Genomic DNA, 15,090 nt, shown 5'->3' on the forward strand with positions numbered 1-15,090 from the left:
CCCTCCCCTTGCGGTCCGGGCCTTTTCCCGGAGGAGGGTGTTTCCGAGAAACTGGGAGCGGTTGGGTTTTGTAAATACCCCGGAGGAAGTGGGCCGGGCAGGTGTTTTCGCCGAGTCCCGAGTTGGGTGGGGCTGGGGTGGGCGTGCTCGGCCTGAGGAGGAGAACAGTGGCAAGACCACCCCACCCCATCCCCGTCGGGATTTGGGGAGGTTGCATCAGAGCGCGGGGCGGCTTTTGTGTTTGAGTGTGAACAACTGCTCGGCAGAAGTGCGCGCCAGACCCGCCTTGGTGGACGCGATGTTCTGTGTTCTGGGTAAATACCCGTCTTCCTGGCTTCTGAGCGTGAGGCAGCGCGGATCGAATCCACGCAACCTCTTGGATGCCGGCTCTTGAGAACCCTGCGACTACTCCTAGCTCTTGGTTTCCGGATCCCCCAGGGGCCTAAAATGAAACCTGGCTGTGGCTCCACACAACTCTTCGTTAAGAGGGCCTGAGATGAATTTGGGGCAGGGGCTGGTGAGTGGTGAGGAACTGTCATGCAAGGCGTGCAAGGCGTAGTTGCAAAACTGGGGATGTTTACCTCAGAGCAGTCTTGAGGGAGCATGTGACCTGTGTCTTCCAAGTATTTGAAAGACTCATGTAAACAAGAGATTGGATACAACTCATTATGCCATCCTGGGGACAAAAGAGATTTTTACAGGAGATGAAGTTCAGGCCATTTGCAGATAAAGGGAAAGAATGGGCGCTTGGAATTCAGTGTGAGTACAGCTGGATGTTGACATTTATTAGAGAATAGGTCAAGATACAGAATTTTGGCCAAATGTGGTAGTGCGTGCCTGTAATCCTAGTACTTGGCAGCGGTCAGTTTGGTATACTTAGTTCAAGGCCGGCCTGTCTCAAAACACCAAAAATTTTTCTTTTTTTCGGAATTTTAATCTGCCAGACTCCAAAGCCTTTTTCATGATGCATCTGTTTTTAGGCTAACCTTGAACTCAGGCCCAGACTGCCCTCAAAATTGCAGCCGTTCTGCCTCAGGTGGTATTACAGACGTAAACCCGCACACCCCACTTTTTGGTTTTGTTTTTTCCAGTACCAGGGATTAGTTCCATGTGATGGTTTGGAGTTCAGTTCTCAGGTCCACAAAAACCATCAAGGAATAATCATGACTTTGGGTTTGAGAAATGTGACTATAGTGTCCTGCCATCCATCTTTCCTACTTCTAGTCTTTCAAATCTGACACGCCTTCTCCACTCCCATCTGTCTTGATCAGGCTAGAACTGAGACCCACCCAGGAGCAACTAAGGGTTGAAGGAGTAACTTTGACCTGAGTACATTTTAGCCTAGGAGGCTAGACCAGATAAAGTGCCTTGAAAAGTCAGGAGGGAAACGTCTGTGCTAATCTGGATCATCTCTGTTGTCTGCCACAAGGTGTGATTTTTTTTTCCCACTAAGTTTATTGGTGCTTTTAGGTATACAGTATAGTTACATTCATCATTGGGATCTTGTACCTTTACATGGTGTAGCTTGGTTCTTATTTTTTCCCCATACACTTTACAAAGATTTTGTTTCCATTTTTTTCCCTTTCTTATATTTTTTCTTTTCCCTTTCCTTTCCTGGTTCCAGGGTGTGATATTTAAGCCTGTAGAGAGGATGCGTAATGGAGGCCACCCTCTCTGAGGTGTTGAATGTGTTTTATGAAATAATAAAACTTTGTAACTTTCCAAAGACAGTCACTTCAGTAGGAGTCTTTGTCTCCACCATATTGGCAAATAGAAACCATTCTAACAGCCCTTGGAAGAAGGTAGAGGTTATAGAATGTTTATAAAAATTTTTATTGGATTCTTAGCTGATCTGGTAACAATTTTATAACAAGAACCTAACCAGAGTCAGGCATATTGGCACACACCTGCAATTCCAGCTATTGGCAGGCTGAGGCAGGAAGACTGCAAATTGAAAGCCACCTAGGCAGCTTAACAGACCCTGTCTCAAATTAATAAAAGGGCTAGGGGTATAAATCAGTGATACAGTGCGTACCTTGCTCAAACAGGTCCTGAGTTCAACCCCCCCTCCCCCACCATACTGCTGCCAGAAGATAACAGCAACTAATCATATTTCTCCAAGAGCAGTGAAGGCGAACCTTTCAGAGGCTGAGGGCCCAAACTGCAACCCAAACCCACTTACTTATCGCAAAGTGCCAACACTGCAATTAAACCTGAATGCTCGGCTGCTGGGGTTGTGCTGAAAAGGCTCTGCGTGCCTGGCATGGCACCTGTGCCTTGGGTTTGCCACTGTTGCCCTAGAGAAGTTTGCCAGAAGCAGCGTCTATAGCAGATCACCTCTTGTAGTGAGCACTACATATATAGCTTCAGAAGATATGTGGTATGGGCCTCCCTGGGTGGTAGATGCACCAGGGAAGAGCATCTTCTCCTTTCTCTTAGGCCTGGAAGAATATAGTGAGGTCTCTGTGGATATAAGCAGGGCAGGATCTAAGTTTTAATGAGTAGAAGGACACTGGGGGCTCAAAACTAGGTCATGATGGAATTTTTGGGAGGCATAGAAGGCAGGATTTACCAGTGAATGCAGAGCAGAACAGCTTTCCCTGATTATTTGATTTTCATCCTGGGCCATTGCTTCTGTTCCCCTTTGGGTGAGCCTGGGACAGGATGCAGATGAAGTTGTCACTGCTGACCAGTCGGGTGGGGACAGCAGTTGTGCAGTAGGGAGGAGGAGGTTGCTGGTGTCTACAGAGGGTGTGTAGAATCTTTAAAAGCCACCGGACACTTGGCACCTCTACATAGGGCAGAATCCCAGCTGCTGAGCTCTTTGTACAAAATTGATTTCAAGGATCAGAGGCTAAAGGTAGAGGCTGGGTAGGAGCAGGGCAGACCACCTGGTGAGAAGCTGGCTTGGGATGGACGGGCAGTATGAGAGCCTGGTGGAAAGTGCTTTCAGAAAAGCCAGAGAACACATGGTGTACACTCCTCTATTTTAATTTGTACTTAAAATATAAACTTATGTGCATAACCTGTCAAGTCAGCAGCCCATGTGTGTCATTTACAGATAAGTCTTCCTGAAGTAGTCTGTGCTCAGAAAAGTGGCACCTCTGCTGGAGCGGGAAGGAAACCGGCGCTTGTCACCCTTGATTCCTGGGACTCACTGGAGAGTGTGTTCGTTCCTGGGACTCACTGGAGAGTGCGTTCGAATGCAAATTATTTTTCCATAGGTCTGGGCTGGAGCCCAGAGTTCTGCAGTTGCAAGACTGACTCAAGACAGTGTGAGTTGGTGCTTTCCCCTTTTTGCTGCAGTTCTCCATTTAAAGTCTTAGTCATTGAGGGAAAGCCGAAAACCACCGGGTGTCAGGGACAGAGGCTGTGACGTCTCTTTCTGGAACACTGGTGCCATCCCGTGCTCAGCTGCACCTCGCTCACTCACTTGATTCAGCCGGAGAATTTGCCAGGATCTCTTCCCACCAGGGCTGTGTGGTGTTCTTCCTGATGTTGATTTGCTGCTTGGTCCCGGTGGCTTCTACAGCCACTTCAGGGAAGAACAGGGTTGCTGTGCAGCCAGAGCGTCACAGACTCCTCTGCAGGCAGAAGGGGCTGGGCACAGACTGGCTCAAGGCAAGCAAAGGAGTCTGTTCCTCCAAGACCACTCTGCTGGGTAGACTTGAACGCTTTCCTTTCTTTTGCTTGCCTCAAATTTAGCAATCTGTGACACAGATAAAAGATGCTCATGCCTTGCGATGTGAACTAACATTCAGGATGCACATTTAAACACTGTTACTTAAACTTGCAACTCCAGGAGGCCACTGTTCTTTTTACCGCTTTCCAAAGGAGGAGACAGAGGCACTAGATGATTAAATGGTTTATGTAGGCTTGTAAGTGGCAGAGTGGGTGTAATTCTTCTGACTCCTTGTTCACTGTCCCTTCTGTTTATTGGGAGTCAGGGTTACTAGGCTTGAGTTTTTGCAATTTAAATTCTCATTTGTCAAGTAACTATAGTGCATCCAGTACTAAGAATTCAGAGGTGAATGTGACAGTCCTTGTCCTTAAGGAACTCCTGGTCTGTGAAGGGAGACGGATTAGTAGAGATGTATTCACCAGACTCGTGAGTGCTTTGTCTGTGGGGAGCCACACTGTGCTGAAGGAATCTCAGGAAAATTCCATTTCCCAAAGAAAGGAGGTCTGAGAAGATTAACTGGCGCAAGTGTCCAGAGCAAAGTCCCGTCAGGTGAGTAACCTCAGCCAGGAAGGATCGGAAGGGGGCTCTTTTCCTCCCTGGCTGCCTGGGAATCTGTTGCCATCATGAACGACGTGGTAACTCTCTGGACCTGGAACTTCACGACCAACCAGCTTCTTCAAAGGAAGCAGGTGGCCATTGATGTCCTTCAGCCTGGGGAAGCAATAGTACCTAAGAAAGAAATTCAGGAAAAAGCTTGCCCAAGTGTACAAGAGTACACCAGATGTCACTTTCGTGTTTGGATTCAGACCCCATTTTGATGGTGACAAGACACTTGGCTTCAGCATGATTTATGATTCCTTGGATTATGTGAAGAAAAATGAACCTAAAAAACTTGGCCCATGTGAAAAGGAAACGACTTCAAGAAAGTGGCAGAAGGAACACGAGGACAGAATGAAGAACGTCGGGTACTGCAAAGACCAACTTTTGTGCTGGCAGAAAGCTGAAGGAATAAAAGTTTCGTGGTGCTTGTCTCCAGTAATTGTGTGAATTTGTTTTTTAATGAGAGGATTAATAAACTGTAAAAGTTAAAAAAAAAAAAAGATTGGGAAGGTGTTACCAGCAGGAAAATCAGTATGTGAATATCAGAAACCAAAATAGAAATGATAAAAATAAATCTGAATAAAGATAACCCCAATTACTCATTGTTATACCTTCTTGATAGATTGAGCCGTTTATCATAAATTATCCCTTTTTAACCTGGCAAGTATTCTTTGTTCTGAAATTTACTTTGCTATTAATTTCGTGGCTCCATTTTGCGTTTTGTTTGTTTGTTTAAAACAGGGTCTCATCGAGGTGTAGTGGGGCACACCCATTATCCCAGCACTTAGGAGGCTGAGAGGGAGGATTGCAGTAAATTTGAGACCTGCCTGGGGTATGTAGTGATTTAAGACCCTGTTTCAACTAAACCAAACCAAAACAAAACACACTATGTAGACCAGGCTGATCTCCAACTCTAGGTGATCCCAAATGCTGGGAATACAGGTGTGTACCACCACACCCAGTCACTTTCTAATGATTAATGTTTCAATAGTATATTTTTTCCACACTTAACTTTTTAATGTTTTTGGTGGGACTGGGGATTGAATCAAGGAACTCATGCAAGCCAGGAAAGTTCCCTACCACTGATTTATATTCCCAGTACTCCATTAAAAAATAAACACACACACACACACACACACACACACACACATGTGGTCTGTTTTGGAGAGCATCCCATGTGCAGTTGAGAGTGTGTATTCTGATGTTTTGGGGTGGAACACTATAGACATCTATCAAGTGTATTTGTTCAAAAATTTGGCGCAGTTCTAGTATTTGTTGATTTTTCTGTTTAGATCAATCTATTTGTGACAGTAAGCTATTGAGGTTCCTCCATTATGGTTGTGCTTATTTGATTTTTCATGTCTGTTAATATTTGTTTTATAGAAGCCAGGCATGGTGGCTCACACCTGGGAGGCTGAGGCAGGAGGGTCACTGTGAGTTCGAGACCAGCCTGGGCTACATACTGAGTTCCAGGTCAGTTTCAACTACATAGTGAGATCCTGTCTCAAAAAAAAAAATTTTTTTTTTTTGTTTTATATAGTTGGGTATGCTGGTATTTGGTGCATATATATTCATGATTGTTGTGTCTTCCTCTTAGATTGTCCCCTTTACAAGAATGTAGTAACCTTTTTTGTCTCTCTTAATCAATCTTGGCTTGAAATCACATTGTCTGCAAATAGAATAGGTACCCCTTCCTTTTCTGGGTTCCTGTCACATGGAGTATTGTTTTGGATACTTTGACTTTCTGTCTATGAATTTCTTTTTGAACTAAATGTGTTTCTTGTGTGCAGCATGTTGTTGGATCTTGTTTCTTAACCCATTCTGCCAATCTGTTTCTTTTAATCAGTGAATTGAGACCATTTACATTGCTGGTTATTAAGTGATATACATTGACTTATCCTTGTCATTTTATTTTTATTTTGTTGATTCCCTTCCCCCTCTAATTTTGGACTTGCCTGGTAGATTCATTCTGTTGGGGTGCATGGCATTGTAGTCTTTATTATATCTTTCTAGAATGTTTTGCAGAACATTTTGGAGTGCTGGTTTGGTGATTATGAATTTCTTAAGATGTTCTCTGTCATGGAAGTATCTTTTTTCTCTATTAATTTTGACAGACAATTTTGTGTAGTACATCAATCTGGGATGGCATTTATTTTTTCTTTTAGGGGTTGAAATACAAGCTTTCCTTGACTTAATGGTTTGTGTTGAGAAGTCACCTGTAATTCTGATGGGCTTTCCTTTATAAATGATTTGTTTCTTTTCTCTGACAGCTTTTAATACTGTGTTATTGTGTTGAATTTCTGGAATCCTGTTATATGTCTTTTATATTTAGAATACATTTTATATTCTTTTATAATGGCTAATTAGAGTTCTCTATGCCTCACTTATCTGTATGTCCTCTTCTTTTTCCATTCTTGGGAAGTTTTCTGCCATTACTTTTTTTTTGGTACTGGGGATCGAATTCCGGTCTTTGCACTTTCAAGGCAGGCGGCAGAACCACTGAGCTAAATCTCCAGCTGCCATTACTTCTGTGAACAGAAATTTACATCATTTGAACTATCCTCTGCTTTTCATTGACTCTGCTCAATCTCTGTATCATATAGCAAAGATTGGATTGATTTTTTTTTTTGTGGTCCTTTGCTATTTTAAAGAAATTTTTATTTTCATGATTGCTAACTGCAGTGCTATCTTCTAGGTCTGATAGTCTGTCATCCCACATTGGCTCATTTTGCTGGATATACTTTGAATAAAATTTTTAATCTCCTGGATATGTTTGTTTAATGGATTCCATTTCTTTCCTATATTGGGCATTCGTGGTTTCCATCATTTTCCTGAGTGCCTCTATTTTTAAAAATCTGTATCTTCTCTAGATTTACTAATCGTGCTCTTCATTATAGCCATCATCTCTGAAGTTATCTGAAAAATTATTTCTGATTTGATTTTTTCCTCGAGCCTCATTCGTGTGCTTTGTTACTTCCTCTGTTACTACTTCAGAAAGCCCAGGTGGACCGGTTTCCAATTGTTCTACCTCAGCGTCCCCTGGGTTTGCCTTTGTTGAACTCTAAGTCTGGGCTTGAGTCGTGCTTAAATGTCTTCACATTTTGTATTTTTTTTTTCAGTTTTATTCCTGAATTGATACTTGTTAATTGTTTATGGTGGATATCTTTACTGGTACTTTTGAGAACTCTTAGGAAATGAGTTCTTTTTTTTTTTGAGACAGGGTCTCACTCTGTAGTTGAGACTGACCTGGCACTCACTATGTAGCCCAGACTGGTCTGAAACTCACAGCGATGCTCCTGCCTCAGCCTCCCCAGTGCTGGGATTACAGGCATGCGCCACCATGCCCAGCATGATCCTACTGTTTTAATTTATTGGGCATGTGAAGTTGCTGCCTGTCTCTCTGGAACTGGCCGACAGTATTGTTTGTGACCCTCAGGCAATCTCAGCCTTGGCATACCAGGAGGAACAACTGACTAAAACCAGTGTGTCACCTGGACTAAAGCAGTGCACTAAGTACTGACGATAGCATTGAGCACGCCTGAGAAAATGACGAACTGTGGTAAGTATCAATTTGCCATCTTTCATGGTATGAACGGGATTTGTAGTTATGGCAAATGTAAAACAAACCAGAGAATTGTGGATAATAAATATACCCTCAATATCATGAGTTTACACTCCAGGGAGAAAATTTAAAAGGGATTAGGGAAAAAGATAGAAGAAGAGAAAGGGATTAGAAATAAGACTGGAAAATGAAGGAAGATTCTGAAGGCTTGGAAACTGGTGAAGACAGGAGGGGAAGAAGGAAGAAACAGAAACAAGGGTAGAACAAAAAGAGAGGAAAGAAAAAATAGAAACAATGATCTCACTCATACCAAAAAAGAAAAAAAGGTTAAACAAATAAAATAGCAAAAAATAATAAAAAAGCAAATAAAGGGGAAAAATGCAGGAAAAAAGTCCATGTGAGGGTGCGTCTTTGCTGTCACTGGTTGGCAGAGTGGGCAGACAGTCCAGACCCATGCGATTCACCCCAGTAAGCCAGCAGTAGAATCGGGGTGATCATGGATAATCCCAGCAAACTTGGGCCTTTAGTTCCAGTGAAGTTCAGGCTGCTTCTGGTTTCTGGCTGTGAGATTGGGAGCTGAGTTTTTTAGCCTGTAAGGCAGCTATGACTTTTATTTGTTTTTGTTTTTTTGAGACAGGGTCTCACTATGTAGTCGAGACTGACCTGGAACTCATTGTATAGCCCGGGCTGGTCTCAAACTCACAGTGATCCTCCTGCCTCAGCCTCCTGAATGCTGGGATTACAGGCATATGCCACCATGCCTGGCTATGCCTTTTAATTAGAGTGTTTGAACCATTTATATTTGATATAATTATTAACTGTCTTCAAGCACACAAGAGCCCAAATCTCCTGCCCCTCCTTCTCCTTACCCCCATAAGGTGAGGGGAAGATGTTAGAGGTGTGTTGCTCTTTCACTGTGTTCTGGCCTTAGCATGTTTGGCTTGTGTGTAGCCTGTGCTCTTTCAACATTTCCTCAGTAGCAGGCCCCAAAGTCTGACGAGAGTGTGGAGTTTGTGGAGCTGAGTCTTTGTGGCCCAAGTGCTGATCTTCCACACTGTGCTTTTTGAGAAGCGGGCTGGTGGTGAAGAGAGTCAGCCATAAAATCTACGCTGCCTGCCCTGTACACCCCTGTCCCCCCACTTAGGCCCTTGACCTTTTCCCTCTAATCCCGTACTTCCTGAAAAAGCCCATTGACCGCATATCACCCTAGGATGACGAGGAGCTTGTTAATTTGCAGGAGTTTATTTATGTAAGGTTCGTTATCCACGTGGGCCTCACAGAGGCATAGGAGTATCGTGGGTAGCCCTGAGAAAGTGCCAGGAAAATCTCCTTGAGAGCGGCGGGGGGGAGTTAAGCAACTGCTTCTATGTCTCTGTCATTCAAGCGGAAGGTTCTTAGGGAAGCAACAGCATGCTCTGCTGGTGTGCTCTGGCCCAGGCAGACCTCACAGTGCCACCCCTGACAAGCTGTGGATTGGAGCTGACGGCAGGTTCCTGACGAGCAGGGACGCTGTGACATGATGAGTTATCTCTTCAGATATGAATACATAAACTGGTCCTTTTTCAAGTTCGTGTTGTGCCGGGCATGGTGGTACAAGCCTGTAATCCCAGCACTTGGGAGACTGAGGCTAGAGGGGTACCCGGGCTGTAATGTAATATTATAATATTATAATTCACGTATTATTATAATGTTTTAATTCATGTAATGTTATAGTTCAAGGCCAGTCCGAACTACATAGTGAGACCCTGTGTCAATAAATAAATTTTAAAAGAAAGAAAAAAGAAATAAAGTCTCTGTGTGGTCAGTGGGGAATACAGTGAGGACAGTAAGCGACTGGGATGCTGAGGCCCAGAGGAGTTGACAGATTTGCCCAAGCCCAGGTACCTTGTCTGGGAGGATGGAGGCAGATCTTCCCATACCTAAGATGCAGGGCCGCGTCCATCCTGCGCCTCCCTCAAGGCCATCCTGTGGTAAGAGGATGTGTTTTCCCTGCGTGGTCACTCAGCAGTCCTCTCCGCTTCCTGGGTACCCTCTGTCCGCGGCAGCTGTGCAGGCCTTCCCAGGCCCCGTGTGAGCTGGGTCTGCATCTTTGTGCCTGGGTCAGGTGTCCTTCCAGTCCTGTCTTGCCCATCCTGTCACTTGTCCACCTGGGGACACTACACAGCTCACCTTATCCCGTGTCTCCAGGAAGTCTGACCTGACTTCAGGCGAAGTAAGGCATTGTCCTCAGTACTCTGTCAGGCTCTTACCCACTTAAGTTTTGTTTGTTTGTTCTGGGACAAGGTCTTGCTCTGTAGCCCAGACTGGCCTCGAACTTGCAGTGATCCTCCTCCCTGGCTTGAGTGCTGGGATTACAGGCATGTACCATGGCACCTGGCCCACTTGCCCACTTTATAACACTATTTCATTGCTGTTATTGTGTAGTCCTCACATTTCCAATGGCAAACACATCTTCCAAGCTGGAGGCAGCTTGTGAGGAAGCTGCCTGTGTTTGTTTGTTTGGTTGATTGGTTGGTTTTTTTGAGACAGGGTCTCACTATGTAGTTGAGACTGACCTGGAACTTGCTATGTAGTCCAGGCTGATCTCAAACTCACAGCGATTCTCCTGCCTCAGCCTCCCGAGTGCTGGGATTACAGGTGTGTGCCACCACGCCCGGCATCCCTGTGTTTGTACCTTGGGTGTATGTCTTGAGCACCACTTGCTGTAAAGTAGTTGGGCTGTGGATACTGAGAAGAGACAAGCTCTGCAGAGGCTTAGAGTGTGGATGAGAACACACACACACACACACAGCCGGTATACACTCAAAGGAGAGGTGCCGACAACACAGCCGTCTGTGATGTATGGAAAGAGCTGTGGGGTATAGAAAGGGAGATAAATACTTAATAGATCGGAGGATGGGACACAGGAAAAGATTTCTGGAGCAATACTCTACAAATGCAGAGACGAGCTGCAGGAAGGTGTGTTTGTGGGAAAGAGGCAGGTTGGTGTGGTAGGGCAGAGGGCATTGGGGATGCCATTGTGGGGACTTCTCTGAAGACTGAGGGGATTGAAGTTGGTCTTGGAGGCAGTGGGAAGCTGGGGATAGCTTAGGGTAGGGGAGAATGGAATCAAAGTATTGTTTTAAGAAGATTAAACTGTTGGTTTGCACAGTGGACTAGAATAGGAGAGGTTGCTCAGAAGGAGGTGGGAAGCAAGGACCTGGGGTCTACATGGGGCTTTTAGAGTTAAGATCTGAGTAGAAAAGGTAGAGGGAAAGAATTTACAAAACTGGAAAGGGAGCATTATGTGAGATAAGAGTTGATGACTCATCAAATGTGTGGACTAGAGGGTCAAGAAACAGGTAGTGGAAGCCTCAGACATCACCAGACCTCACTCCGCAGCCCGCACGTTTTCTCCTCCCTCTCTGGGCCTCAGTTTTCTCATCTGTCAAGTAAGGGAATTGGATCTGTGATTTACCCTGCTTTCCCAACTCGGATCTGCCATTTACATCATTTCACTGACCCGGGTCTGTTTACCAGATGACATGGAGACTTCCCTGAACTTTCCCTGTTTAGCCTTTAACTTAGTGTCTTCATCCAGGTTTTGAGTTCTTAGAAAAGTCATCTTCAGTAAACAATAAACAAGCTCTTTCCCCATCTGCCTGAAAATCCCCATGCACCTGCCTGACTACATCACACTGGGCAGGCAACGGCCACTCAGCTCAAGTTTTGCAGGGTTAGGGATTCCAAGGCCCAGGCTGACCTCTTGGGCCTGCTGGCCTGGAGCTGCCTGTGGTCTGTCAGCCACACTTGTCGGCTTTGTTTCTGTCTGTGCGGAGCAGGCTGCAGGCACTGGATTGCAGGATCCCAGCTGACTCGACCAAGAGCCGAAGCCAGGGTGAGACCAGATGGCCTGGGATGAAGAACTTGCCCTCATTTCCCGGTGAGGGGAGAGGCAGGGGCTCAGGTACCACTTGGGTTCAGTGCAGGCCTCTGGGGCCTTGGTAATCTTAAGTGTCCCTCTTCCCAGGGCTCTGCGGGGAAGCTCAGGGGTGATCCTTTAACTGTGGGAAGCTCGAGCCTGGTGAACAGCTTCCATTTTGTATCTTTTCCCTTGAAATTAAATTGTCTCCAGCTTCTCCACTCAGACACCAGTTTTACCTCCTCCTTGGTTCCCATGCATAAAAGTAAATGCTTCCTTTCAAAAGGAAGAAATACGAGCTGGTCATGATGGTGCATACCTGTAATCCTAGATTCCCCAGGAGGCTGAGGCAGGAGGACTGAAGTTGAGGCTGCCTGCTTCAAAATAAAATATAAAAAATAAAATATAGAAAAGGCCAGGGGTATAGCCTAGCAGTACAGAACCTCTGGGCTCAATGTCTAGTATAGAAAATAAAAAGCAACTATAAGATTGTTGTTTCAAGGGTGACAAGTCCCAGCAAAGTTTGGAATTTCACCTGTCGTTCTTGCTGCGTCCTTCTTTCATCTTTCTTTCCTCTCCACTGCAGCAATTTTGGGCATTTCCAGCTTCACAGAATGTTGACCTAACAGTTAGAAATCTCCACATATTGAGCACTTATCTCACTTTGCAGATGGCACAGCTTGGTGTGAACAGGAATGAATGAGCCCAGGATTATAGCTGGTCACTTCCAGAGCTGGAACGTGAATCCAGGTGATCTCACTATAGATCTCTTGATTTTCCCCAGGAATTAATTTTGTTTCTGTATGTGTACATCAGTAAAAGTCACCGAGGAGAAAGAAGAGCAAAACCAAAACCAAGAAATGACACCACCAAAAAAAAACTTATCCGAAAATTCAGTTCTGAATTTTAAGTTGTGTCCTGCTGATCCTGGACACAGGGGCCTGCTGACTCAGTCAAGAGCCAAACGCTGGGGGGACCCAGGTGACCCCCGATGAAGTGTGACACTTCCTCTTTGTTTCCTGATGAGAGGAAAGTGGGTGCTCAGCGTTTCATACAAGAGATTAGCCAACAACCTCCTGAATTATCTAGGAAATACAAGTCCAATCCACAACAAAACAGCAATATACATATATTTTTGCTATAGTGGCTAACACAAAAGGACCAAGCCCTGGCAAGACTACAGAGTCAAAGAAACTCTCAGATGGGAGTGGAAAGTGAAATAGGTCTTTGGAAACTGGCAGAATTCACTAATGGTGAACACAGGTGTACACTGTGACCCAGCAGGCTCATTCCTTGGCCTGTGTGTGTGCACCAAAGTCTAGAGAAGAATGCTCCCGATGGTATCGCCCAGGTAGCTCCAGAATGGAAATCATCCAGTGTCCCATCGGCATGGGTAACCAATCTGTGATATGTTTGTACTATGGGTTACCAAGGAATGACACAAAAGAAACAAACCCACAGCTGTAAGAGGCAAACATGGGGCAATCCTGTGGGTGAACATTGAATGAATAAGGCCAAACATGAGAAGACATGACGTGTGATCCGACTGATAGGAAGTTCAAAGATGTACACGGAAATCCATATTTATATGGACACTGACTTCCTGACGGTGATGGGAGTGGGCTTGCACTGGCGATAACTATGCACTGTGTTCACTTATAAGAATTACCCAGCTGAGGGCCGGGGATGTAGCTCAGTGGCGCCGTGCCCACCTCGCAAGCGCAAGGTCCTGAGTTTGATCCCTGGTACAGCAAAAAAAAAAAGAAAAGAAAAGAAAAGAAAAACAGTTACCCAACTGTGTGTTCATAGGTACGTCATACTTCAGCAGTGGGTTTGCTGTACTTTAAAAATAATTCTTGTCCTACTCAAGCAAGTCACTTTTCTGGAAGATTGATGGTGTGGTCTATGTTGTGGTTTATGTCTTTTTAAACTTTTATTTTCAGTAGTACATGTGTGCAGTGCATAGCGACTCATGGAGGGACTTGGTGTATGTACGTAACACATCTCAATTCTTTTCACATCTCCTTCGCCTTCCTTCCCTCTTGGATAGTGTACATCTGGATGTCCCCCAAAGGCCACGTGTACTCACAGGGGGGCTTTTGAAAGGCGATCGAATCATAAGCTGATGTAGCTCGACGTGGTGTTGACAGGTGGGCCTGGCCAGAACAGACAGGCCGGTGGGGTCGTGGCCTGCCAGGGTGTATCGCCATCCTCCGTTCCTCTCTTTGCTCTGATAATTGGCCAGCATGAGGTGAGCAGCTTTTCCTCTGCTCTGCCCCTCTGCTGTGTTACATCTGCTTGGAGCCTGTGACGTGGGCTGCAGCCTCTAAAAACCATGAGCCCCGATAAACCTATCCTCTTTTAAGAGTTGTGGTTGTTAAAGGAACCCTTCTCCATGGTTGGTGGGAGTGCAGACTGGTGCAACCACTGTGGAAATCAGTGTGGGGATACCTCAAACAACTAGGAGTAAAGACTCCATTTGACCCAGCCATCCCTCTGCTGGGTATCTTTCCAAAAGAATTAAAACAATCATATCACAGTGATATATGCGCACCTATGTTTATAGCGGCACAGTTTGTAATAGCTAAAACTTGGAAACAGCCTATTTGCCCATCAGTTGGAGACTGGATAAAGAAGATGTGGTTTTTGTATAAAATAGAGTACTACTCAGCCATAAAGAATGAGAAATTAGATTCATTCATAGGAAAATGGACACATATTGAGGATGTACTCCGAAGTGAAATAAATAAGTCACACGTGTAAATAAACTATAATAGTATGTAAGATCCTAATGATGTAATGGACCATGTGAAATAGGAAGAAAGGGGGCTAAAGGTGTAGGGGAAGTGGGAAGGTAGGGGAAAGCTAATAAGGGAAAAGAAAAAAATATGAGAACATGAAAAAATGGAAATGAAGTGTTTGTAGATGGGGAGAGGAGGAGGGGTGAAGGGAGGGCAGGGACAAGGGGAAGAAATGAGAACCAAGACCTGTCACGTAAAGGTACAGGATCCCAATGATGAATGTAACTGTACTGTGTACCTAGAATGTACCAATAAACTCAATGAGGAAAAAAAGAAGAGTTGTTGGTGTTGGGTATTTTGTCCCAGCTTTGAGGAAAGTGACTATGACAGACTAGATCATGGTTTTCAGATCATATGTAGCCATGGAGCCATCTCTTCAAATAAAACTTAACCTTCGATCTGAATATAAAAGCAGGTCCTGCCAGGCGTGGTGGTGCAACGTGTAATCTGAGCACTGTGGGAGGCAGGAGGATGGCAGGTATAAGCCCACCTAGCCTAGGCATTTAGCCTAGGCATTTAGCAACTTAGGGAGACTGTCTCAAAA

At 44.9% G+C, this 15,090-nt stretch overlaps 1 protein-coding gene and 1 pseudogene across 3 annotated transcripts in view; both read left to right on the forward strand.

Moving 5' to 3' along the window:
- Positions 1–42: 42 nt before the first annotated feature.
- Positions 43–5,095, forward strand: LOC104860273 (annotated as a pseudogene).
- Positions 5,096–7,813: 2,718 nt separating this feature from the next.
- Positions 7,814–15,090, forward strand: part of Pfkfb3 (6-phosphofructo-2-kinase/fructose-2,6-biphosphatase 3) — a 51,074-nt gene continuing 43,797 nt past the window's right edge. For all 3 annotated transcript variants that reach the window (XM_010621403.3, XM_010621405.2, XM_010621404.2), the window contains exon 1: positions 7,814–7,841. In XM_010621403.3, coding sequence (XP_010619705.1) covers positions 7,829–7,841 — 13 coding nt within the window. In that variant the 5' untranslated portion in view covers positions 7,814–7,828. The remainder of the gene's footprint in view (positions 7,842–15,090) is intronic.

The sequence above is a fragment of the Fukomys damarensis genome, unplaced genomic scaffold, assembly GCF_012274545.1.
Source record: "Fukomys damarensis isolate Sample0158 unplaced genomic scaffold, DMR_v1.0_HiC HiC_scaffold_10, whole genome shotgun sequence".
In the NCBI taxonomy this organism is placed as follows: Eukaryota; Metazoa; Chordata; class Mammalia; order Rodentia; family Bathyergidae; genus Fukomys; species Fukomys damarensis.